Source organism: Oncorhynchus clarkii, unplaced genomic scaffold (genome assembly GCF_045791955.1).
Source record: "Oncorhynchus clarkii lewisi isolate Uvic-CL-2024 unplaced genomic scaffold, UVic_Ocla_1.0 unplaced_contig_8835_pilon_pilon, whole genome shotgun sequence".
Taxonomy (NCBI): Eukaryota; Metazoa; Chordata; class Actinopteri; order Salmoniformes; family Salmonidae; genus Oncorhynchus; species Oncorhynchus clarkii.
Window position 1 is genome coordinate 1 of NW_027259095.1, and position 26,211 is coordinate 26,211.

Genomic DNA, 26,211 nt, shown 5'->3' on the forward strand with positions numbered 1-26,211 from the left:
GCGCTCTGGCGGTTCGTAAATTCAGAGCTTTGTCAGATTGCCCGTTTGTAAATTGTGAGCGTTTCGCTCTGGGAGCACACTGGACGCTCTGGCCGAGGAGTGGGGTTGATCAGAGTGTTCTAACCCCACAACGGCTGTCAAGCACCCAATATAACTAGCTAACGTTGGCTAACTTGCTAGCTATTTCCAGACACAAATGAGAGAACACCTCATACTCGCCCTAGCAGAACTGGTTAGGCTGTTTTCATAAGTAGGCACAGACAGCAGGCGTCATTTACATTATACATATTGAAAATATTGACAATGTGTATCAGAGTATACAGTATAGTGTCTGTACTGTAAGATGGTGAGAACAGTGGAAGTGATGCAGATCTGTCATGTTGAGGTGAGCCTGATAATAATGATGTCCTTACCTGCTGGATGGTTGTAGAAAGGTCTCAGTTTAGCAGGTAGTTTGAGCTCGATCTTGTTAAGAATCCTGTGGTATGAAGCTCTAACTCCCACTAAAGCCATGTCTGGAGACTGGAGTTTTATTTCCTACTTTTGTTGAACTTGGTACCGACAGTTCAAAATAAATAAATAGTATGTGCTGTATTGTGGCTCTAGTACACCCTGTCATTGATTGTCTATAGTAACTAGAATACAGAATAGCCTGTATGAACCATTGGCAGAAAGCAGGCTCATCTACCCGTAGTGCCTAATCTATTATGTAGGAGTGTCACCTGAGGGGCGGTACCGAAATATAAACCCCGCCCCAAACCCACTGCCATTGGTAGAGAGAGTTAGCCCACACTATGAGCCCTCCCATTTTGCAATTCCTAGAAAACAGGGCCACGCTTAGTTGCCAACTGTTGTCTACATGTCAGAGAGGCATGTTTGTTCAATATTACATATTTCTATCTGAACGTTCCAAAACGTTGTGTCATACTGAATGCGCCCCACATGTGATGTGGACTGTACATGGCAAAGACACAATGTAAACAATAAACTGAAGAGGCCACGTTTATCTTTTAACTTAGCTTATGATCAAGTTGGCCATTAATAACCTCATGCACATGAGAAGGGTTTCTTCAAGTCAGGAACAGTTTTATCCCAAATTTTGAATTTATTTTCATTAAATATATACATACCACAACGTCCTAAAATCAGACAAAGAGGTAAAAGACTCAAACAGAGTGTTAGCGTTGAAAAATACAACATTAACCATCATCAGTCTCAAACATTCACCATCTTTAAAGTGTTGTGTGAATTTGTAAATGTGTATGTTTCTTTGCCTAATCTTACCTTTTACTAATATTTTACCATCATCCTCACGCAGACGTGCTGTCATCCTCACATCATCACCTCATACTTATTCATTAACAGCATGAATTGTGCTTTGCAGAGGGAAGGGTGTTATTGAGTTGGACGATTCTGTGGTCGTTGAAGTCCTCAAAGATGAAATTGCATTTAATCAAGTTAATCAGATCCACTAGTTAGTTAGTGTCGCTAGTTCTAAATAATCCAACAATGGATGGGCCTCTGCTAACTGCTTTATTTTTAGTTCAGCAGCCTCTGCTTCTTGTTGCTTCTTTACTTCCTGTTGGTACCTAGAAACACAGAGGGACAGGGTTGACCTCCGACCTTAACAAACCAAAATAAAGGTTCAAACAGACTAATCATAGGTCTCAGAGACCTATGCCACTTTGTTTACATACTCATCTCATATGTATATACTGTACTCGATACCATCTTGCCTATGCCGCTCTGTACCATCACTCATTCATGTATCTTTATGTACATATTATGTACATTATGTACATATTCTTTATCCCTTTACACTTGTGTGTATAAGGTAGTAGTTTTGGAATTGTTAGCTAGATTACTCGTTGGTTATTACTGCATTGTCGGAACTAGAAGCACAAGCATTTCGCTACACTCACATTAACATCTGCTAACAATGTGTATGTGACAAACAAACAAAAAAATATTTGATTTGAGAGCAAAGACAAGTTGGCAGGCATGCTATCCTTTACATTCAGGAAGAGACCCTGGTGGACTTTATAAAAGTATCCGTATCTCTGATTTTAAAGTGTAACCAAATGAAAGACAAGTAGTTATAGAGTAACAGATTGTATGATATGGACTGTAGTCTAGTGATCACACAGAAACAAATACAACTTTTAGGGCCGGTTAGCTAATTCTGACAAATGCGCTTTCCAAAGCAGTAGATACCACAGACTTATTCAGTGTTGTATCCATAGAGGCAGAACAGGATCTACATTTATCTCTGTGGTTATATCACTCAGTTGACAGGAAAAACACAAGGGCAGAAGGCTTGGCATATAATGTGCCTGGTTTAAACCACAACAAAGAAGGCAAAGCCCAAGGACAATGTCACAAGCTGCCATAAATGTGTGACCAAGCACACTTTGCCCTTCAGAGCGGTACTGTGTATTTAACAAGCCTGTTGTCAGACAATGACTGACATACAGTACATTTACAAATTATTACGATTTTCCCCCTAATGTGGTTTGATTGAATTGGGCACAAGTTGGTGTGTAGCTCTGTATCTAACTGTCTGTTCCACTCACATCCAGATTCTAAAGAGTTGGGTGGCTCCTGACGCACCAAGAAAACAGTTGCAACAAAACAGAAACCAATTCTTGGGAATGATGACCAGGGACCATCTGGACCAAATAACACCTGTAAAATAGTGGAGAGACAGGTAAAGAGACAGGTAAAGGGACAGGTAAAAGGACAGGTAAAGGGACAGGTAAAGGGACAGGTAGAGGGACAGGTAAAAGGACAGGTAAAGGGACAGGTAAAGGGACAGGTAAAGGGACAGGTAAAATGACAGGTAAAGGGACAGGTAAAGGGACATGAAAAGGGACAGGTAAAGGGACAGGTAAAGGACAGGTAAAGTTGGAGCATCTGAATGTTGTTTCTGCTTCAGAAATGTGTTACTGTTGCATAATGCGTATCAAAATCCAATATTTGCTTTTCCTACTTTTTTCATAATTTTGAGGGCTAAGAGTATGTCAGTGTTTTATGTGGAGGTGCTGGCTAGGAGACACCTGACCAGGATCAGGGCTAGTCAGTGTTGTATGTGGGGGTACCGGCTAGGAGACATCTGACCAGGATCAGGGCTAGTCAGTGTTTTATGTGGAGGTACCGGCTAGGAGACATCTGACCAGGATCAGGGATAATCAGTGTTGTATGTGGGGGTACCGGCTAGGAGACATCTGACCAGGATCAGGGCTAGTCAGTGTTGTATGTGGGGGTACCGGCTAGGAGACACCTGACCAGGATCAGGGATAATCAGTGTTGTATGTGGGGGTACCGGCTAGGAGACATCTGACCAGGATCAGGGCTAGTCAGTGTTGTATGTGGGGGTACCGGCTAGGAGACACCTGACCAGGATCAGGGATAATCAGTGTTGTATGTGGGGGTACCGGCTAAGAGACATCTGACCAGGATCAGGGCTAGTCAGTGTTGTATGTGGGGGTACCGGCTAGGAGACACCTGACCAGGATCAGGGATAATCAGTGTTGTATGTGGGGGTACCGGCTAAGAGACATCTGACCAGGATCAGGGCTAGTCAGTGTTGTATGTGGGGGTACCGGCTAGGAGACACCTGACCAGGATCAGGGCTAGTCAGTGTTGTATGTGGGGGTACCGGCTAGGAGACATCTGACCAAGATCAGGGCTAGTCAGTGTTTTATGTGAGGGTACCGGCTAGGAGACATCTGACCAGGATCAGGGCTAGTCAGTTTTGTATGTGGGGGTACCGGCTAGGAGACGTCTGACCAGGATCAGGGATAATCAGTGTTGCATGTGGGGGTACCGGCTAGGAGACCTCTGACCAGGATCAGGGCTAGTCAGTGTTTTATGTGGGGGTACCGGCTAGGAGACATCTGACCAAGATCAGGGCTAGTCAGTGTTTTATGTGAGGGTACCGGCTAGGAGACATCTGACCAGGATCAGGGCTAGTCAGTGTTGTATGTGGGGGTACCGGCTAGGAGACATCTGACCAGGATCAGGGATAATCAGTGTTGCATGTGGGGGTACCGGCTAGGAGACCTCTGACCAGGATCAGGGCTAGTCAGTGTTGTATGTGGGGGTACCGGCTAGGAGACATCTGACCAGGATCAGGGCTAGTCAGTGTTGTATGTGGGGGTACCGGCTAGGAGACATCTGACCAGGATCAGGGCTAGTCAGTGTTGTATGTGGGGGTACCGGCTAGGAGACATCTGACCAGGATCAGGGCTAGTCAGTGTTGTATGTGGGGGTACCGGCTAGGAGACATCTGGCCAGGATCAGGGCTAGTCAGTGTTTTATGTGGGGGTACCGGCTAGGAGACATCTGACCAGGATCAGGGCTAGTCAGTGTTGTATGTGGGGGTACCGGCTAGGAGACATCTGAACAGGATCAGGGATAATCAGTGTTTTATGTGGGGGTACCGGCTAGGAGACACCTGACCAGGATCAGGGATAATCAGTGTTGTATGTGGGGGTACTGGCTAGGTACCGGCTAGGAGACATCTGACCAGGATCAGGGCTAGTCAGTGTTTTATGTGGGGGTACCGGCTAGGAGACATCTGACCAGGATCAGGGCTAGTCAGTGTTTTATGTGGGGGTACCGGCTAGGAGACATCTGACCAGGATCAGGGCTAGTCAGTGTTTTATGTGGGGGTACCGGCTAGGAGACATCTGACCAGGATCAGGGCTAGTCAGTGTTGTATGTGGGGGTACCGGCTAGGAGACATCTGACCAGGATCAGGGATAATCAGTGTTGTATGTGGGGGTACCGGCTAGGAGACATCTGACCAGGATCAGGGCTAGTCAGTGTTGTATGTGGGGGTACCAGCTAGGAGACACCTGACCAGGATCAGGGATAATCAGTGTTGTATGTGGGGGTACCGGCTAGGAGACATCTGACCAGGATCAGGGCTAGTCAGTGTTTTATGTGGGGGTACCGGCTAGGAGACATCTGACCAGGATCAGGGCTAGTCAGTGTTGTATGTGGGGGTACCGGCTAGGAGACATCTGACCAGGATCAGGGCTAGTCAGTGTTGTATTTGGGGGTACCGGCTAGGAGACATCTGACCAGGATCAGGGCTAGTCAGTGTTGTATGTGGGGGTACCGGCTAGGAGACATCTGACCAGGATCAGGGCTAGTCAGTGTTGTATGTGGGGGTACCGGCTAGGAGACATCTGACCAGGATCAGGGCTAGTCAGTGTTGTATGTGGGTGTACCGGCTAGGAGACATCTGACCAGGATCAGGGATAATCAGTGTTGTATGTGGGGGTACCGGCTAGGAGACATCTGACCAGGATCAGGGCTAGTCAGTGTTTTATGTGGGGGTACCAGCTAGGAGACATCTGACCAGGATCAGGGCTAGTCAGTGTTGTATGTGGGGGTACCGGCTAGGAGACATCTGACCAGGATCAGGGCTAGTCAGTGTTGTATGTGGGGGTACCGGCTAGGAGACACTTGACCAGGATCAGGGATAATCAGTGTTGTATGTGGGGGTACTGGCTAGGTACCGGCTAGGAGACATCTGACCAGGATCAGGGCTAGTCAGTGTTTTATGTGGGGGTACCGGCTAGGAGACATCTGACCAGGATCAGGGCTAGTCAGTGTTTTATGTGGGGGTACCGGCTAGGAGACATCTGACCAGGATCAGGGCTAGTCAGTGTTTTATGTGGGGGTACCGGCTAGGAGACATCTGACCAGGATCAGGGCTAGTCAGTGTTTTATGTGGGGGTACCGGCTAGGAGACATCTGACCAGGATCAGGGCTAGTCAGTGTTGTATGTGGGGGTACCGGCTAGGAGACATCTGACCAGGATCAGGGCTAGTCAGTGTTGTATGTGGGGGTACCGGCTAGGAGACATCTGACCAGGATCAGGGCTAGTCAGTGTTGTATGTGGGGGTACCGGCTAGGAGACATCTGACCAGGATCAGGGATAATCAGTGTTGTATGTGGGGGTACCGGCTAGGAGACATCTGACCAGGATCAGGGCTAGTCAGTGTTGTATGTGGGGGTACCGGCTAGGAGACATCTGACCAGGATCAGGGCTAGTCAGTGTTGTATGTGGGGGTACCGGCTAGGAGACATCTGACCAGGATCAGGGCTAGTCAGTGTTGTATGTGGGGGTACCGGCTAGGAGACATCTGACCAGGATCAGGGCTAGTCAGTGTTGTATGTGGGGGTACCGGCTAGGAGACATCTGACCAGGATCAGGGCTAGCTCTGGTGAGACTTGGTGTTCGGCCAGCCCAAGCAGGTTATTGTTGGTTCAAGTGATGGGGACCAAAATAAATATTTACATAAAGGAAAATACAAAGGCTGCCCAAAAGATGCCCAGAGTAACACCTGGCTAGCACAGCCCAGCACCTGACTCGGTTGCTGCTGTCACCTAGGGATGGGTTTGGAAGTGGAAAATGGATTGTATAACTATGCCCTGTGCACTACCTAACTCCATACCTTAACACAAATCAACAGCTAATGACATCACGTTGTGGAAAACATCCGGTAGTGGTTTGTAACTAGCCGTATCCGAGGACCAAAACACGATTATCATCTCTAATTGAAAATAGTCTGAGATAGAGTAGTCTCAAACAGGCACGGGTCATCTTGTGTAATTTAAGGACAGTGCTATCACACAGGGACATACCGTTACAGTCCTTGTTAACAGTCAGTGGGGCTTTTACAAAGCAGCAATGGAAAACCCATGATGCAGGGGCAGGTGTGAAAGTTCCATGCCATCATGTCTGAATCCATGCCAGTAATTCTATCAGTGAACAGGTCATCTGAAGGGTCATCAAGCTACACACACTCTCGCATGCACTCATGCACACACTCGCACACACACATGCATGTACACACTCGCACGCACGCATTCACACACTCGCACACACACGCACAGGCACACACCCAACACACACACACAAACACACACTTCCTGTCCTCTCTGTCCTCATTGCTCCATTACCTGTAGTCATGAGTACTCCAGACTGAGAGAGACTCAGTTTATCAGCCGGTCGGGTCATATCAGCCAGACCCGCAAAAACAAGACCCTGTAGAAAGAGACAGAGAGAGACAGAGAGACATAGAGAAACAGAGAGAGAGAGAGACGGGACCATTATATAACACCGTTTGGAGGGTCAGAGAGTGGAACATTAACTGTATGGAATATTAAGATTAGACAGAGGCAGAATACAGGAGCTTATAAAATGTGACTTCATTCTCTAGAAGCGACCTCAATCAGTTCACATGACAGAAAGGAATATGTAGACACAGCTCAGGCATTACCAATGCATTATTATTCACTCCCATTTCCACTCTTACATGCTTCTTATGAGTTTCTGCATGCTGCCTCTGTGCAGTCTTAATTTACCGTGTGGCTCAGTTGACAGAGCATGCCGTTGCAACGCCACGGTTGTGGGTTCGATTCCCATGAGGGACCAGTACAAAACTGTATGCACTCAGTATAAGAGTGTCTGCTCAATGAACACAATGTTAAACTCTCCGAACCCTCAAACTCTCAGAACCCTCTGAACACTCTCTAGAACCCTCCGAACACTCTCTAGAACCCTCTGAACACTCTCTAGAACCCTCAAACTCTCAGAACCCTCTGAACACTCTAGAACACTCAAACTCCCAGAACCCTCTGAACACTCTCTAGAACCCTCTGAACACTCTCTAGAACCCTCTAAACACTCTCAGTGCTCTCAGAACCCTCTGAACACTCTAGAACCCTCTGAACACTCTCTAGAACCCTCTAAACACTCTCAGTGCCCTCTGAACCCTCTAAAAACTCTCTGAACCCTCTAAACTGCTTCACTGCAAATCTTTTAACACTTACCCATTTACACACTGGTGCCCAGAAGAAAACTGTCTTTGGACCTACAGACGAAACAAAACATGGTTTAATTATTAAGGTTCATTCACCAACCCCAATACACTGCTACTGTAAGTTTGCTCATTCTTTTGTGACAGTCACAGTCCCACTATATTGAACATCACTCTTATTTACCAAATAGAAGAGTAGAAAACATCCAGAGGTGATAGTGATAAATTATCGCATCTCATTTTCTAAATATTGAGAAAGTGTATTCTGAAGATGGGGAGACTTTTAGACATTAATCAATAGACAACAGGGAGGAGACATGAACCAATAGACACCATGAGGAGAGTGATACAGAGACAGCTGGGTTAGTAAGACCTGATGCTGTAATATTGATCATGTCCTTACCTGCAGGATGGTTGTAAATGGGTCTCAGTTTACCAGGTAGTAGAAACTCTATCTGGTTAAGAATCCTGTGGTATGAAGCTCTAACTCCCACTAAAGCCATGTCTGGTGACTGTTGAAACTTGGCACCAACAGTTTAGAATCAAATAAATATGCAACGTGTTTTATTGTGCCCTCGATACACCCTGTCGTTGGGCTACTTGAACTGATCAGACAGAATAGATTGTGTGAACCATTAGCTGACAGCAGGCATGGCTATCCTCTATGATGCTTACTGGATGGAATCATCTATTATTGGGGAGGGGGGGTTGTACTGAACGTTAACTCCGCCCCACAACCACTGCCATTGGTAGGGAACAGTAAGCCTATCCTACTTCACTTTCCAAGAATTACACACGTGATTGGAAATGGTACAATGTAAAAAATGAACTGAAGCCAGACACTGACTATTGGACACACTTTCAAATGACACGAACCACATTATCAGCTGACACAATGGATTTAACACAGGTAGGAAGATGCGGTTTTGTCTGATGAAACTATAATCTATGGTTATTATTATAATATTATAATAAGGTTATTATATAAATACTGTGGCACTTTGAGATTGTTTTTCAACGAAAAGCACTTTATAAATTCAATGTATTATGATTATTATTATTATCTAGGTACTAATGTATACCATAATAATTTGTCATTGACCAAAACTAACACATACTTACACAGGCTAATTCACAGGCCGATCACCACAAAGAGTTCAATAATATATTTAGGGCTCAAGAAGTAGGGGGCTCAAAACAGGGAGGGACATGGAGTTTGGGGGGGAGGCTAATCTGGGCCTGCGCAGTGCTCACGCTCGCTGGCCACATACCATCAGCACGACCTTCTTCACGAGAGACCAACGTGAAACTTTTCAGTGTTCTATAGATTTGTTCATCCGAGAAAGTCTGCCAGCCAGACGACGATACCAAATATAAACAATTGTAGCGACTGAACTCCAGAAGCGACTGAAGTCCAGAAAAATAATATTTTGTAGCCTAAATTTTAAGACACCATGACTTAAACTTTTTCCGTGGAGATATTTCAGTAATACTTGCATAAAGTGTGTTGTTTGGGAGGCGGACAGTGTTTCGACACCATGCCCTGTACCAACAATCTCATTTGGGATATTAGGAAACGCACCATCGGTTCCAACAAAATAAACAACTTTACAAGGAGTAACTACTTAGGTGAGACAAACGTTTTCATTAAATATGTTATGTACAAATGGTCTATATACTACTTTATTGTCATTGTACTGTATGTGTCAGTGTGTTAGTAACATGTTTTACAACAGCCTACTGCCTTGCGCTAGGAATTGATCTAAGACACACTGTTCTTTTATTAGCAGTGTTTTATATCAATTCATACTTTACAAAGACTACTTATTGTATTTAAACATTTGTGTTGGCTAAAATAATAATTTTGTGAAAGGGACTACCTTATGGGATACCTAAAACTGTTCTTACGTTATCATAATGATTTCCTGTAGGAAGAGAAGAGTTTGTTCAAAGGTTGAAACTTGAAGCCACTCTTGATGTACATGAGGGCTCTGTAAGTACCAACATGCCTTACAGAAGTGATTAACAGTGTAAGTGCAGTGTGACAATTGCATGATATCATCCAGTGTTTTTCAAGCTGTTATTGTTTTTCATGACAGGTCAATACGATATGCTGGAACGACACAGGAGAATACATCTTATCTGGATCAGACGATGACAAACTGGTCATCACAAACCCATATAGCCGGAAAGTAAGAAGCATCATATTTGTGCCAAAACATTGTTTATGATCGAGGCACCGTACAGCACATGCTTCAACCTGTTGACGCAGAAGAGACAGAGAGACAATATATGTGCCAATATAAAGCCCCCCGCTATTTTTCCACTCTCCAGGTCAAGGCATCCATTACATCATGGCATCGATCCAATATCTTCAGTGCCAAGTTCCTGCCCCAAACCAACGACAGAATGATCGTGTCTGCAGCAGCCGACGGCAAGATCTTCCTCACCAACGTAGAGAGGGGTTCCAACATGGACCCTGTGTTGCAGTACCACTGTCATAACGGTGCCGCCTACGAGGTGAGGGGGGCGGGGGCGTCTGTGTTATCCAGCATTTCAATCTTATCGCCATCGGAGTGTAATTCAATAAAGAGAGTTGATTAATATATCCAATCTATCACATCTCCATCACATTTACCTCAACGTCTGTTATTGCTGTGAAAGGTAGGAATGGTATGTGGACCATAAATACATCCTTGGTGTGTTGCTGCAGTGAAAGTCATCTATTCTAAAGCCCCCTGTCTATCAGTAGACAGGAATTCTAATTCTGTTCGACGGCCCAATCAGAGCAGGTTCTGGATCTATTCTAAAGCCCCCTGTCTATCAGTAGACAGGAATTCTAATTCTGTTCGACGGCCCAATCAGAGCAGGTTCTGGATCTATTCTAAAGCCCCCTGTCTATCAGTAGACAGGAATTCTAATTATGTTCGATGGTCCAATCAGAGCAGGTTCTGGATCTATTCTAAAGCCCCCTGTCTATCAGTAGACAGGAATTCTAATTCTGTTCGACGGCCCAATCAGAGCAGGTTCTGGATCTATTCTAAAGCCCCCTGTCTATCAGTAGACAGGAATTCTAATTCTGTTCGACGGCCCAATCAGAGCAGGTTCTGGATCTATTCTAAAGCCCCCTGTCTATCAGTAGACAGGAATTCTAATTCTGTTCGACGGCCCAATCAGAGCAGGTTCTGGATCTATTCTAAAACCTGTCTATTTCTATTGGTAGATATTGACGGTACCTAGTGACCCTCATTCTTTCCTGTCCTGTGGAGAGGATGGAACAATCCGGTGGTTTGATGTCCGAGTTTCTCCTGGCTGCTGGCAAACTAACTGTAAAAAGGTAGGTTTGCGTTATGATAGTACAGCTAAACTCTATTACAGGCAAATGAACATTTCTTATGTAACTATGATGTTATTACTACAGTTTTATTGTGTAGTTACATATGTATAAAGGCAACTTGTTTTTACTAACAACTTTTCGCCACCATGTTTACCAGCAGTTTTACCTACTACTCAAACAACCGATGTCAGAGTTCCCTTAATGAAGATATCGTGAACTTTCTTATTTACCAGGACATCCTGATTGACTGTCGGCGAGCAGTAACATCCATAGCCATATCCCCTGTGGAATCCTTCTATCTGGCTACTGGCTGCTCTGACAGCTCAGTCCGTATCTATGACAGGAGAATGCTGGGTACCATAGCAACAGGTAAGCACAACCTCAACGGCGGCTACAGGTAGCCTAGCGTTTAGAGCGTTTGGCCAATAACAGAAAGGTTTCTAGTTTGAATCCAGAGCCGATAAGATAAAACATTTGTTGACATGGCCTTGAGCAAGGTACTTAACCCTAATAGCTCCAGGGTCACTGTTGATAATGGCAGTCCCTGGCTGTGACCACTCTGAGGGTGTCTCAGGGGGACTTGGGATATGCTAAAAACACATTTCCAATTCACACGTGTAGAATGTTCATGTGTGAAACAGGACAAATATAATCAAGCACCGACCAGATAATAATAATATTTATTATTAACTCAAGGCAATCAGATAACTAAAAATGAACTAATAATTCTATCAATGTCAGTAGTCTTGAAGGAATCCCACTACCACAGTACATAACATAGTTAATCACTGTTTGATTGTCTTTGGGCTCAGTGGTGAGAATAACATTTTCTTCTGAAGGTCTGTATGGAAAATAATAATTTCCTATATACATCTCATCCACTCTGCAGGTTTCCAGACAGGAAGCGGGGTGGCAGGAATGTGTGCGAGGTTTGTACCGAGGCACCTGCTCAACAAGTCATGTCGCGTAACCTCATTGGCCTACAGTAGGGACGGCAGGGAGGTGCTAGCCAGCTATGCCTCAGACTATCTCTACCTGTTTGACCCTAAAGATGACAAGGGACGCGAGCTGAAGGGACCGTCACAGGATAATAAGGTGAGAACATTCCTCTCACTTACTGTGTATCACAGTACGAAAGACTGGATTCAAGTTTACACAACATCTGTGCGCTCACACCAGTTTCTGGAAGCTTCTACCACATGACATGCTGTGTGTGTGTGTGTGTGTGTTGACAAGAGGGGGTGATGTGTTGTCCCATCTCTGGGCTATTTTTGCCTCACCAATAGATAACGGTCTGCTGTCTGAATCTGTTCTGGGAAAGGCATTTGAGCTGTGTTCTCACACACACAGCTGCTGAACACATAAGCCAGAGGGCTTCTGGGTAATCTGCTGGGTGAGGCAGCATATTTTGTACAGAACTCGATACATACAACACCAGGTAACGTCACCGTTCCTGTACAAACACCACGGAACTAGTGTAACCTATGTGCACTAAGATAAACCTCCCTGTCCCGCTCCTTCTTGTGTATGAGACCCCTGGTATCGCCTGCCAGAGCCTAAGACACCTGGCAGTGAGGGCTGGGAATGTGAGCCCCCAGTGGAGGGAAGAGGAGGGGAGTGGGGGGTCTCAGCCATAGGGAAAGGGTGGTTATTTTGGTCAGGCCTGTGCCCGTGCTCTGCTGTGACTGATGAAATGTCACTGTGTTTCTCTCATAGCAGAAGGAGACTCAGCAGAAGCGTCTGCGTCTGAGAGGAGACTGGTCAGACACTGGACCCCTGTCACGGCCAGAGAGCGAGAGGGAGAGGGACGGTAAGAGAAGCTCCTCGCCCCACTAAGTCCCCACTCACCTAAACACACAGCTGACACAACACGTGTGCTATCGATGACAGAAGTGCACTCTCACTTGGTCCTATTGCTCCCAGGTGGTGCAGTGGTCTAAGAGAAGAATTTGTTCTTAACTGACTTGCCTAGTTAAATAAAGGTTACATTAAAATATATATATTGCATGGATTAACACAATACAATTATACATAAGCATGATATTATTAGATGATGTAAACTTTCACATCACTGTCTATGAGTAATATGATGGGTTTTGAACCCTCTTCCTCCTGTAGGAGAGTCCAGGCCTGGAGTGTCTCTGATGCAGAGGATGTCAGACATGTTGTCACGCTGGTTTGAGGACGCCAGCGAGGCCCAGAACAACAGAGGAGCCCGTCCACAGCCACGACCCAGGGTAGACCCTGCAGCAGCTCCACAAGGTAGTGGGCTTCACCAGGAGGCTGTGGTGCTAGGGAATCCAGCCCCGTCTCAACCAACATCAACAGCCAGCTTCTCCTCCTCCATGGAGAGCCCGAGGAGCCGTAGGAGTGGCATGGGGACAGGAAGTCTCCAACCATCTCCTGGGGAACCAGTCCTGAGTCTGACATACAGCGACCAGGGCACCACCAGCAGCACCATCCAACTGGACTTCTCCAGCGGTGGCGCCAGCGACCAGGGGGAACCCCCGCGGATCAGGAGCCCAGAGCAGGTGTCCGACACCAGGCAGATCTCATCCCTCAGCCAGTCGGAGGTGGAGGGCGTGGGAGAGGAGCCCACACCACAGCCCCCTGGGGAATGGATGCAAAGGTATGGTACTATGATTGCATTGACTGAGGCATAGCTGGTCTACACAGTTAATCATTGAACTACTACAGTCATGTCTGGCTGTTAAAGTGGATGTCTTGTTCCCTTCCTTCCTTCCATAGATTTAATTTGAGAGGATCAGAATTAGGGGAAAGAGTACTCAGGTAATTATTTGCCATGGCAACAACAACTAAGAATGAGTTCTTCTTCACTAACAATAGATGTGTCAGATCAGTAGCTTAAATAACGTTGATAGAACAGTTGGAACTAGCATGCTGATGTTGGGCGTTTCCCCGTTGCTCAGTGCATTCAATCAAACCTGCGGTACAGAAGTTACACTTCTCACGTGGCTTGACTTTGATTGGATTTAATGACTCTACAGACATGTTGTATATCCTTCCGAAAGGCGCTCTGCTGCTGCGCGGATCCAGGAGATTTTTCGGCGGCGGAAAGAGAAGAAGGAGTTGGCGGATTGCGAGACCCGCCGTATCGGGACGCCCTCAGTAGAAAAGGTCTACAAGGGCCACCGTAATTCCAGGACTATGGTACAGTACAGTAGAACAGTACTGAGGATTAAGACAAGCTTGAAGTCATGATTTAGTCCACCAGAGGGGGACCTTGGGCAATATGTGGTGATAACGGCTTCAACTTCTTGTCAGCTATATTTAACATGCAGTGCTTTAGGTATTGCGAAGTAGCTATGTGGAATACTCATTTAAGCTTTTGTTGTTGTTGTTGTTTATAGACCAATCAGTGTTGTTTCTGGGGTGACCAGTTTGTGCTGAGCGGCTCAGACTGTGGTCATATCTTCATCTGGGACAGAGAGACAGGGGAACACCTAATGCTGCTGGAGGCAGACCAGCATGTTATCAACTGTCTGCAGCCACACCCCTACGAACCACGTGAGTTCACTGCTTCTGACAGTCTCACACTGAAGGTGGTTTTAGTGAACACCCAGTCTGGCTCTTACAACTCAAAGGCTTGAAGGCTGTGACTTTACAGGTACGGTGCATTCAGAAAGTATTCAGACCTCTTCACCTTTTCCACATTTTGTTACTTTACAGTCTTATTCTAAAATGGATTCAATTAGTTTTTTTCCTTGTCAATCTACACACAGTACCCCATTTTTTGGGGAGGCAAATATATATAATAATAAAAAAAAACAGAAATATCACATTTACATAAGTATTCAGACCCTTTACTCAGTACTTTGTTGAAGCACCTTTGGCAATGATTACAGCCTCGAGGCTTCTTGGGAATGACGCTACAAGCTTGGCACACCTGTATTTGAGGAGTTTCTCCCATTCTTCTCTGCTGATCCTCTCAAGCTCTGTCAGGTTGGATGGGGAGCATTGCTGTACAGCTATTTTCAGGTCTCTTCAGAGATGTTCTATCGGGTTCGAGTCCTGGCTCTGACTGGGACACTCAAAGACATTCAGAGACTTGTCCCAAAGCCACTCCTGCGTTGTCTTGGCTGTGTGCTTAGGGTCGTTGTCCTGTTGGAAGGTGAACATTCTTCCCAGTCTGAGGTCCTGAGCTCTGGAGTAGGTTTTTATCAAGGATCTCTCTGTACTTTGCTCCGTTCATCTTTGCCTCGATCCTCACTAGTCTCCCAGTCCCTGGTGCTGAAAAACATCTCCACAGCATGATGTAGCCACTACCATGCTTCACCGTAGGGATGGTGGTGGCCAGGTGATGAGCGGTGCCTAGTTTCCTCCAGACGTGACGCTTTACATTCAGGCCAAAGAGTTCAATCTTGGTTTCATCAGACCAGAGAATCTTGTTTCTCATGGTCTGAGAGTCCTTTAGGTGCCTTTTGGCAAACTCCAAGTGGGCTGTCATGTGCCTTTTACTGAGGAGTGGCTTCCGTCTGCCACTCTACCATAAAGGTCTGATTGGTGGAATTCTGCAGAGATGGTGGTTTTTCTGGAAGGTTCTCCCATCTCCACAGAGGACCTCTGGAGCTCTGTCAGAGTGACCATCGGATTCTTGGTCACCTCCCTGATCAAGTCCCTTCTCCCCCGATTGCTCAGTTTGGTCGGGCGGCCAGCTCTAGGAAGAGTCTTGGTTGTTCCAAACTTCTTCCATTTAAGAATGATGGAGGCCACTGTGTTCTTGGGGACCTTCAATGCTGCAGAAATGTTTTGGTACCCTTCCCCAGTTCTGTGCCTCGACACAATCCTGTCTCAGAGCTCTACAGACAATTCCTTCAACCTCATGGCTTGGTTTTTTTCTCTGACATGCACTGTCAACCATGGGACTTTATATAGACAGGTGTGTGCCTTTCCAAATCATGTCCAATCAATTGACCACAGGTGGAATCCAATGAAGTTGTAGAAACATCTGAAGGATGATCAATGGAAACAGGATGCATAGCAAAGGGACTCAAAGCAAAGGCTCTGAATACTTATGTAAATAAGATATTTCTTTTATTTATTTGTAATAAATTTGCAAACATTTATAATTTAATTCATTTATTTTGCCAGCAACATACCACCAGCATACCACCACTGCTGGCTTGCTTCTGAAGCTAAGCAGGGTTGGTCCTGGTCAGTTCCTGGATGGGAGACCAGATGCTGCTGGAAGTGGTGTTGGAGGGCCAGTAGGAGGCACTCTTTCCTCCGGTCTAAAAAAAATGTCCCAATGCCCCATGGCAGTGATTGGGGACACTGCCCTGTGTACTGTCCTGACTCTGAGGTCATTAAAGATCCCATGGCACTTATTGTAAGACTCGGGGTGTTAAACCTGGTGCCCTGGCTAAATTCCAATCTGGCCCTCAAACCATCACGGTAACCTAATAATGCCCAGTTTACAATTGGCTCATTCATCTCCCTCCTCTCCCCTGTAACTATTCCCCAGGTCGTTGCTGCAAATGAGAACGTGTTATCAGTCAACTTACCTGGTAAAATAACAGATATATACAATTTTAGAATAAGGCTGTAACGGAACAAAATGTGGAAAAAGTGAAGTGGTCTGAATACTTTCCGAATGCACTGTAACTGCCAAAATAAGCAATTAATATCCCATCATGCTTAGGATGATGTATAAATATGCTGGGCAGGCCATCATTTTGGGCCAACCTGGCTATGCCCCTGTAGGATGACAATGCCCCCATCCACAGGGCACAAGAGGTCACTGAATGGTTAGATGAGCATGAAAACGATGTAAAACATATGCCATGGCCGTCTCAGTCACCAGATCTCAATCCAATTGAACACTATTGGAGATTCTGGCGCGGCGCTTGAGACTGCGTTTTCCACCACCATCAACAAAACGGCAAATTATGGAATTTCTTTTGAAAGAATGGTGTCGCATCCCTCCAATAGAATTCCAGACACTTGTAGAATCTATGCCAAGGTGCTTTGAAGCTGTTCTGGCTTGTTGTGACACAACGCCCCATTAAGACACTTTATGTTGGAGTTTCCTTTATTTTGGCAGTTACCCGTTTATTCATTTGTTCATTTTTCTGTTCATTCCAGTGTTAGCCACATCAGGGATAGATTCCAACATCAAGATCTGGTCACCGATGGAGGAATCCCCATCATTCAACAGAGTACTCGCTGAAGAGGTGTGACATTATAAAAACATTCATGTCACAGGAGGTTGGTGGCACCTTAATTGGGGAGGATGGGCTCGTGGTAATGGCTGGAGTGGAGTAGGTGGAACGGTATAAAATACTGCAAACACATGGTTACTATGTGTTTGATGCCGTTCCAGTCGCTCCGTTCCAGCCATTATTAGGAGCCGTCCTCCCCTCAGCAGCCTCCACTGATTTGTGTGCTTTACAATCAAAAAGGTGTAAGGAGGACAGAAAGGCTCTCATCATAGTGACATTGATGAAGCCATTGGAACCTCTGATTTCCTGATACCTGGTGCTCTGTGTGTCCTGTAGGTGACCTTCCGTAATGAACTGATGCTGGAGGAGACCAGGAACACCATCACTGTACCTGCCTCATTCATGCTGAGGATGCTGGCCCAACTCAACCACTCCATCACAGCAGGTGAGCGCTACACACATCCCCACACAATCTTCCAACCCGGCATCCCTAGTGATAACCCGTGATACAGAATGGCTATGGAGTCTATCTTAAGTGGTTATAACATGTGTTATAACAGCAGTCACTGACTGGTAACATCGGTCATCTCTTTCTTTCGTCTACAGAGTCTGAGGACAATGAGGAAGACGAGTAGCCCTATCCATAGCTTCCATACTGGACTGTTGAATGTGTGAAGTAGAAACTACATATTATCTCATTGGATTCACTTTGTGGCCATTATAGTGGTAATGTTACCATAGGGACTGGAGTATTGGACCTCACCTAGTGTAGGTTATAAAACACTAGAAGAGGTTGTGTTGATTTTATAAATATAGTTTATATTCAGATGTAGATCAAGGAATGTTTTCTACCTATTTATATATGTTGTTCAGGTGTCCAGCCTCTCCGTCTGGCTGGGAGAAGTGTTCTCTAGATGGTATCTCCTTATTCAGCCTCTCCGTCTGGCTGGGAGAAGTGTTCTCTAGATGGTATCTCCTTATTCAGCCTCTCCGTCTGACTGGGAGAAGTGTTCTCTAGATGGTATCTCCTTATTCAGCCTCTCCGTCTGGCTGTGAGAAGTGTTCTCTAGATGGTATCTCGTTATTCAGCCTCTCCGTCTGGCTGGGAGAAGTGTTCTCTAGATGGTATCTCGTTATTCAGCCTCTCCGTCTGGCTGGGAGAAGTGTTCTCTAGATGGTATCTCCTTATTCAGCCTCTGCGTCTGGCTGGGAGAAGTGTTCTCTAGATGGTATCTCCTTATTCAGCCTCTACGTCTGGCTGGGAGAAATGTTCTCTAGATGGTATCTTCTTATTCAGCCTCTCCGTCTGGCTGGGAGAAGTGTTCTCTAGATGGTATCTCCTTATTCAGCCTCTCCGTCTGGCTGGGAGAAGTGTTCTCTAGATGGTATCTCCTTATTCAGCCTCTCCGTCTGGCTGGGAGAAGTGTTCTCTAGATGGTATCTCCTTATTCAGCCTCTCCGTCTGACTGGGAGAAGTGTTCTCTAGATGGTATCTCCTTATTCAGCCTTTCCGTCTGGCTGGGAGAAGTGTTCTCTAGATGGTATCTCCTTATTCTCTTCTGTACTTTGTGAACCTCAGGCCTTTTTGTGACAAGTCACATTTCATCTTACTTTGTGGCTTTTCCTGATACTCTGCAACGACGGCTTCAGTTCTGACTGTTGTCAATGTGCTTGTTTACCAAAGAGAATGTGTTTAATTTAAGAATTTAGGAATGTTTAAAAAACAAACAAATAAATCAAATATATTTGCTTGAAATAAATCACCCGGTTCTTCCTTCTGAAATGGCTAATTGAACGTTAATAAGGAAGCACTTTGTTACAGTATGAATGAATAGGTAGTTACAGTATGAATGACTAGGTAGTTACAGTATGACTGACTAGGTAGTTACAGTATGAATGAATAGGTAGTTACAGTATGAATGACTAGGTAGTTACAGTATGAATGACTAGGTAGTTACAGTATGAATGACTAGGTAGTTACAGTATGAATGAATAGGTAGTTACAGTATGAATGACTAGGTAGTTACAGTATGAATGACTAGGTAGTTACAGTATGAATGAATAGGTAGTTACAGTATGAATGACTAGGTAGTTACAGTATGAATGACTAGGTAGTTACAGTATGAATGAATAGGTAGTTACAGTATGAATGAATAGGTAGTTACAGTATGAATGAATAGGTAGTTACAGTATGAATGACTAGGTAGTTACAGTATGAATGACTAGGTAGTTACAGTATGAATGACTAGGTAGTTACAGTATGAATGACTAGGTAGTTACAGTATGAATGACTAGGTAGTTACAGTATTAATTACTAGGTAGTTACAGCATTAATTACTAGGTAGTTACAGTACTAATTACAAAGACATGGTAATTGCAATGAAAATATTAAATGTGAATAAAAATCCAGTATCTGGATTAGAAGCTACATTTTTACATTTATCTCACCAGAATAAAAGCATCAGGTTGCTTCAAACTCTCAACACTTGAGTTGTTTTAAATACATACTGATATTATGATGCATGCTGGGCGACGTGAGCACAAATGTTTGTATTCAGAAAGAAGAAACAAATGTCCCACATTTGTAAACATTTTATACTACAAAACTATTGGTTTATTGAAAAACATTACACATAAGAACAAAAACAGGGAAGACTGAAGAGAGAATGTAGTGAGAATGTAGTGACTGTGAAGTCAAAATGAACATATTGTAAAAATATAAAATAAACATGAATTGATCCGTAAAACGCCTACTATAATTAGGTGCTCTGTTCAATCATACCATCTGCATAGCGGTTGTTTTGGCGGTGTCGGAGGTGGAACTGCTTTAGCAGACATCTGCATAGCGGTTGTTTTGGCGGTGTCGGAGGTGGAACTGCTTTAGCAGACATCTGCATAGCGGTTGTTTTGGCGGTGTCGGAGGTGGAACTGCTTTAGCAGACATCTGCATAGCGGTTGTTTTGGCGGTGTCGGAGGTGGAAATGTTTTAGAGCTGTCAAATCCACAAGCTGCTCCCAGCATAACACCTAAAGCGGACCTCGCCATTTGCTGCATGGAGTCCCGTTAAAGAGAAGTCCCATGCAGTCGTTTACAAGTTAGAACACTGGAATGTGAGATGTCATCTACACTTCGATTAGCGGGTGTCAGCTAGCTGCGGTTAACACTTGATCTGATTGAATCCAGGCCTTAGTATCATGACATAAATATGTTACTAACATGATTGAAGATGACAAGGTTCTCATTATGACTGAAGAAAACAGAACGAGGCTAATCTTTTGACTATTTTAGGGGATGCTCTTGTAACAGAGGCAGCACATTGTGTAACCGGTAAGTTAGAACATGTACTGTAGGTGCTTTTGGTCTTTCAGTGACCACCAGACAACACTGAATCATCTCTCAGTACATAATCATCCCCTTCAGTCATCTGCTACAGCGCTCAGCCTTTCAACTACTGGGATTTGTACCGATAGTAAAAGAAGAAACTAATTTGTATTAATACAGTTTAGTTGAACCACTTCAGTAGTAGACCTACATACAAGGCCAGTGAATATAATACAATAATATACTGTAAATATGGCCTCCAACTCCATGTCAATCACTTACATATGCTTTTCATTTTGGACCCATGAATGTATGGTTAACGCGTAGTAGCTAGATATTAGATGGCCATATTTATCTTAAGACACTTGACAATCTATTGCTGATCAATTAAATCTTTGCGACATTTGATTTGATGCTTGTGGGTACATTTTATAAAAAGCTATTCTTGCAACAATTGAACTCTAACAATTCATAACATATTTCTAGCAGTTCAGAATGTAACATGTATTGTTTATTCATTGACTGCCTTTGGTAGTTAAGACAGGGATTTAAAGTGTGAAAATCAGATAGCAGGCCGACGACCATTATGCAACATACACCACAAACAAAGCTTGAGTGACAAAAGAATTGGAAATCACAAACAAAGCCTAAATATAGGCAAACTACACATTTTCATTAAACCCATAAGGCTATCATAGAAACATTAAAATGTTATACTCTGCAAGTGTTTTTAGGCCTGCACCCAATCCATGAACCATGTGCTTGAGCAAGCGAAGGCGTACAACACACTTGCATGGTGTGATGACCCCGGTTGGGGTCAATTCCATTTCAAATCATCCTGAATTGTTTAAGTGGAATTGGGTCCAACACTGGTCCTGACGTGTTCCTCTTTGTAGTACTGCACCATAAACAGGTAGTCATGTCCCTGTGATCTGCTGCAGCTCGTTGAGGGGAGGAGAGTCTCTGCTAAGGCAGTCTGACTCAGTCTCTCCACTATCAGTCTGAGGCTGGGCCGCTGGCTGGGATCTTCTCCTCAACATCAGCTTGTACAGCCCGGCCATGAGGAAGATCACTGCGATCACAGCGAAGTAGCTAGCGTATATGAGAAACTGAGACGGAGAGAGAGAAAATATTTATCAAGCTTCATCAGTGTTGTAACAGTAATACGACTCTTTAAAAGCAAAACATATTTTACATCCAAACATCATGGATAGTATTGTCTTTAGACAAGTTACCTGAGGGAAAATGTCCAGGCCCAGCCCGACAGAGTCCACTACAACAACAGTAAGCAGAGTCTGAAGCAGCAAGGCAATGAAAGTGTTCACTCCAAACACTAAGGCATATCGCTGCATACTCAGGTTGGCAGCAATCTGAAACCTGGTGGAGCACAAACGATTGTCTTTAGAAATAGAATTTAAAACATAAGTGGAGTTTGAATACACAGTAGAAAGATGAAACTGAATACACAGTTAAGATATGTCATAGGTAGACAGCTAGCTACAGTAGAAGCCTACAGCAATGATACAATTGAGTCAAAACATTACTAACAAACTTTAAGTCCCTGGACATCATATGGTTTTCAGGGGATGTCTGTCCTAATCACGTAGCGATGGTTATATCATGTACTGTAGGTCAGGATGTCTGTCTGTCCTAATCACGTAGCGATGGTTATATCATGTACTGTAGGTCAGGATGTCTGTCTGTCCTAATCACATAGCGATGGTTATATCATGTACTGTAGGTCAGGATGTCTGTCCTAATCACGTAACGATGGTTATATCATGTACTGTAGGTCAGGATGTCTGTCTGTCCTAATCACGTAGCGATGGTTATATCATGTACTGTAGGTCAGGATGTCTGTCTGTCCTAATCACATAGCGATGGTTATATCATGTACTGTAGGTCAGGATGTCTGTCCTAATCACGTAACGATGGTTATATCATGTACTGTAGGTCAGGATGTCTGTCTGTCCTAATCACGTAGCGATGGTTATATCATGTACTGTAGGTCAGGGTGTCTGTCTGTCCTAATCACATAGCGATGGTTATATCATGTACTGTAGGTCAGGATGTCTGTCCTAATCACGTAGCGATGGTTATATCATGTACTGTAGGTCAGGATGTCTGTCTGTCCTAATCACGTAGCAATGGTTATATCATGTACTGTAGGTCAGGGTGTCTGTCCTAATCACGTAGCGATGGTTATATCATGTACTGTAGGTCAGGATGTCTGTCTGTCCTACTCACGTAGCGATGGTTATATCATGTACTGTAGGTCAGGATGTCTGTCCTAATCACGTAGCGATGGTTATATCATGTACTGTAGGTCAGGATGTCTGTCTGTCCTAATCACGTAGCGATGGTTATATCATGTACTGTAGGTCAGGATGTCTGTCTGTCCTAATCACATAGCGATGGTTATATCATGTACTGTAGGTCAGGATGTCTGTCCTAATCACGTAACGATGGTTATATCATGTACTGTAGGTCAGGATGTCTGTCTGTCCTAATCACGTAGCGATGGTTATATCATGTACTGTAGGTAGTCTGTCCTAATCACATAGCGATGGTTATATCATGTACTGTAGGTCAGGATGTCTGTCCTAATCACGTAGCGATGGTTATATCATGTACTGTAGGTCAGGATGTCTGTCTGTCCTAATCACGTAGCGATGGTTATATCATGTACTGTAGGTCAGGGTGTCTGTCTGTCCTAATCACGTAGCAATGGTTATATCATGTACTGTAGGTCAGGGTGTCTGTCCTAATCACGTAGCGATGGTTATATCATGTACTGTAGGTCAGGATGTCTGTCTGTCCTACTCACGTAGCGATGGTTATATCATGTACTGTAGGTCAGGATGTCTGTCCTAATCACGTAGCGATGGTTATATCATGTACTGTAGGTCAGGATGTCTGTCTGTCCTAATCGCGTAGCGATGGTTATATCATGTACTGTAGGTCAGGATGTCTGTCTGTCCTAATCACGTAGCGATGGTTATATCATGTACTGTAGGTCAGGATGTCTGTCTGTCCTACTCACGTAGCGATGGTTATCAGCAGCATGTAGGTGGCTCTGAAGACCACATAGGAGGTGTAGCACACCCAGATGTTCCTGATGGTGTCCATGAGGTACACAGCCACAGCCATGACCACTGAGAAGATGCAGAGAGCCAGCTCTCCCCAGACTGCCCAGGAGACCTTGATGGAGCCCACCCCGAAGGCTGCTAACGCACCTAAGCATAGACACCAGGGGCGTGATCAGTCAGCAGACAAACAGAACATGCATTGAAATTAAAATGCATTCTTATTTGATTAGATTCTGCTTCCAGGCTGACTTGGAAGTATGGTAACGCAAGACTATTCTGTAATCAGTTCAAGTAGTATCTTCTCAGGTTCTAACTCATCTGAAACGGTACTTCATCATCAACTTTACCTAACAAGGTGGAGACTGTCTCCACGTATCCATTGTAGATCTCAAACTCCTGGGAAGGCAGGACTTTCTCCCACAGGGCCTGAACATAGTTGACCAACTGGAAGTAGCCACACGTAGAGAGGGCCCACCACACCGACCAAGCCAGGAGGGCAGGGCATGAGTAGCACTGCAGGAAGTCTTCCCATAGGATCCTTAACACGTCCACTAAGCCACTGCTAGCTCCACCCCCATCACTGGCCGTCACGACCTGAGTGAAGAAAATTGTACACAGAGTTGAGTAAGAACTTGCGTAAGAATCAACGGACTCAAATGCTCTGAAAAAAAAACTGCTTCCTGAAAGTGAGTGATGAAGCAAGGTTTAAGTTCAAAGTCTTTTTTGTAAATGCTCTAGTATTACAGCATTCAATGGTGTCAATCTAGTGTCTTTCAATTTGGGACAGCAGAGTTGCATGACATCAATTAATAAACAACAATGAATGGTTTTAACTCACAGAGCTACAACATGGTTCAACAACAACATTACTCAGTCTTTCAAAGAGGCCATAGTGACCTGTCTTACCAATAACAATAAAAACATCACACACCAAAAAAAAAGAAGAAAAAAAAAAAGAGGCTCACCATGGTGACCTCATCAATCTTCAGAGGTACTTTGCTCTCAGGGTCCTCTGCTTCATCCATGGGAACCCTGCTGTTCTGATGCACCGGCTTCTCCCCCTCTGTCCCCTGGCGCTTATGGAAGAACAAGCTCTTGCTGGGCATGGGCAAAAACCAGGGCGCCACGAAGGCCAAGACGGCCGACACCAATGTGATAATACAGAGGTAGAGCAGTGGGATCTGAGCCACAGACACTAGCAGCTGCCCAGCCAGCGAGCCAGCAGCGGAGCCCAGTAACGTAATACTACGACAGTAACCAGTGACTCTCTGGTACTGGGCCGGCTCCACCACACTGTAGATGTAAGAGTAGTAGGCTATGTCTGTGGCAGTGGCAAGGCCAAAGAACAACTCCAGAAGCTGCATGGCCAGCACGCCCTGGGCCTTCACTAGCATAAAGTAGGTCACTACCAAGCTCACCGCCTGCAGGATCAGCACAGGCTTGTAACACAGGTAGTCCGTGGCTAGGAAGACTGGGAAGAGTAGCACGAGGTAGGAATAGGTCCATATTGGGTAGATTTCATTTACAAGCTGTGGACAGAGGATATGTAGACAAAGTCAGCCATGTTATTGTAATTCACTCCTAAGGACAAAAAAGATAAACGCTTCCAATGGACGAAAATGTGATGTAAGGCTAATATTCAAGGTTGCTGCCAGTTTAGCTCTTACAAAGCAATAAGTAACCTCCATATTAGTTAACTAGGCTACCTTTCTTCATTGGTGCCACAAAGGAAAATAAATTATTTTCGGATTTGAGATCTTTTTTTTTAAGGATTTGAGACCACATGAGCTAGTGGTCCTATTAAGAAAAATATTTCAAGGATTGTAGTCAAACTGGATTAGCACGAGGACACAGAAACAATGTTAGTAAAATAAAGTTACAGAAGAGACAACGGTTCTCTTGGTTGTAAAGTTATATTGATGATAAAGAAATGTAAAAAAATAAATAAATACCATTGCATGATTGCATTAACGTTACAAATATTCACATTATTTTCTGGCTAAATGTAGTTGCTTTTTGCACAACGAACAAGAAGCTAATGCTCGTCCTTCCACTTACCTCTGTTTCAGTAAGGTTTTTATCAGGTCCCATCAAAAACGCAGTTAAGAAAGGCTCAGAAGGTCGGAGATTAGAGAAGAATCCATAAACACAAAGTAAGATCGTGGGATATAGTTGAGACATGTCAACCCAAAAAAGCACACCATAACATGACCTCCACGCACCACTGTCGCTAGATTTGATCTGACAGCAATATGGAAAACCAAGTGAAAATATTGTGCGTCGCAGTAAAATGACGACAGAACCTTCGGCCAATTAAATGAGAGCCAAGAGGGGGTTCGTCTAAGGCAACAAAATAAGTGTATTTTAAAAAATGAGGCACACACGCTGGTATACTTACCAAAGTTATTACATTTTATGAATCCGATTCTGGCCATTATTATTGA

The 26,211-nt window shown here is 44.5% G+C and overlaps 3 protein-coding genes across 12 annotated transcripts; 1 reads left to right on the forward strand and 2 right to left on the reverse strand.

Annotated features, from left to right (window-relative positions):
* Positions 1 to 1,083: 1,083 nt before the first annotated feature.
* Positions 1,084 to 8,524, reverse strand: LOC139399515 (mitochondrial pyruvate carrier 2-like). Its single transcript, XM_071144912.1, has 5 exons — positions 8,242 to 8,524; positions 7,852 to 7,892; positions 6,979 to 7,063; positions 2,574 to 2,685; positions 1,084 to 1,589 (listed from the first exon to the last, which is right to left on the reverse strand). The coding sequence occupies exons 1-5, from the start codon at positions 8,339 to 8,341 to the stop codon at positions 1,472 to 1,474; spliced, it is 456 nt and encodes a 151-aa protein (XP_071001013.1). The 5' UTR covers positions 8,342 to 8,524; the 3' UTR covers positions 1,084 to 1,471.
* Positions 8,525 to 8,688: 164 nt separating this feature from the next.
* LOC139399513 (DDB1- and CUL4-associated factor 6-like) lies at positions 8,689 to 19,117 on the forward strand. Of its 10 annotated transcripts, none has more exons than XM_071144910.1 (16): positions 8,689 to 8,748; positions 9,412 to 9,467; positions 9,770 to 9,831; positions 9,938 to 10,030; positions 10,173 to 10,358; positions 11,062 to 11,175; positions 11,409 to 11,544; positions 12,065 to 12,270; positions 12,892 to 12,985; positions 13,294 to 13,804; positions 13,924 to 13,965; positions 14,184 to 14,346; positions 14,547 to 14,703; positions 17,281 to 17,369; positions 17,694 to 17,802; positions 17,964 to 19,117. In XM_071144910.1, the coding sequence occupies exons 5-16, from the start codon at positions 10,248 to 10,250 to the stop codon at positions 17,990 to 17,992; spliced, it is 1,761 nt and encodes a 586-aa protein (XP_071001011.1). In that variant the 5' UTR covers positions 8,689 to 8,748; positions 9,412 to 9,467; positions 9,770 to 9,831; positions 9,938 to 10,030; positions 10,173 to 10,247; the 3' UTR covers positions 17,993 to 19,117. The 10 variants fall into 10 exon arrangements, 7 of the variants coding, with proteins under 7 accessions (XP_071001011.1, XP_071001006.1, XP_071001009.1 ...); XR_011632078.1 differs by lacking the exon at positions 8,689 to 8,748 and having other exon boundaries at positions 9,108 to 9,467; positions 14,208 to 14,346; positions 17,964 to 18,326; positions 18,636 to 19,117; XR_011632077.1 differs by lacking the exon at positions 8,689 to 8,748 and having other exon boundaries at positions 9,108 to 9,467; positions 12,895 to 12,985; positions 17,964 to 18,326; positions 18,636 to 19,117.
* An 818-nt stretch (positions 19,118 to 19,935) lies between these two features.
* On the reverse strand, positions 19,936 to 26,053 carry LOC139399514 (thiamine transporter 1-like). The gene is made up of 6 exons (XM_071144911.1): positions 25,826 to 26,053; positions 24,733 to 25,296; positions 24,115 to 24,361; positions 23,722 to 23,914; positions 21,914 to 22,055; positions 19,936 to 21,787 (listed from the first exon to the last, which is right to left on the reverse strand). The coding sequence occupies exons 1-6, from the start codon at positions 25,946 to 25,948 to the stop codon at positions 21,596 to 21,598; spliced, it is 1,461 nt and encodes a 486-aa protein (XP_071001012.1). The 5' UTR covers positions 25,949 to 26,053; the 3' UTR covers positions 19,936 to 21,595.
* Positions 26,054 to 26,211: the final 158 nt, after the last annotated feature.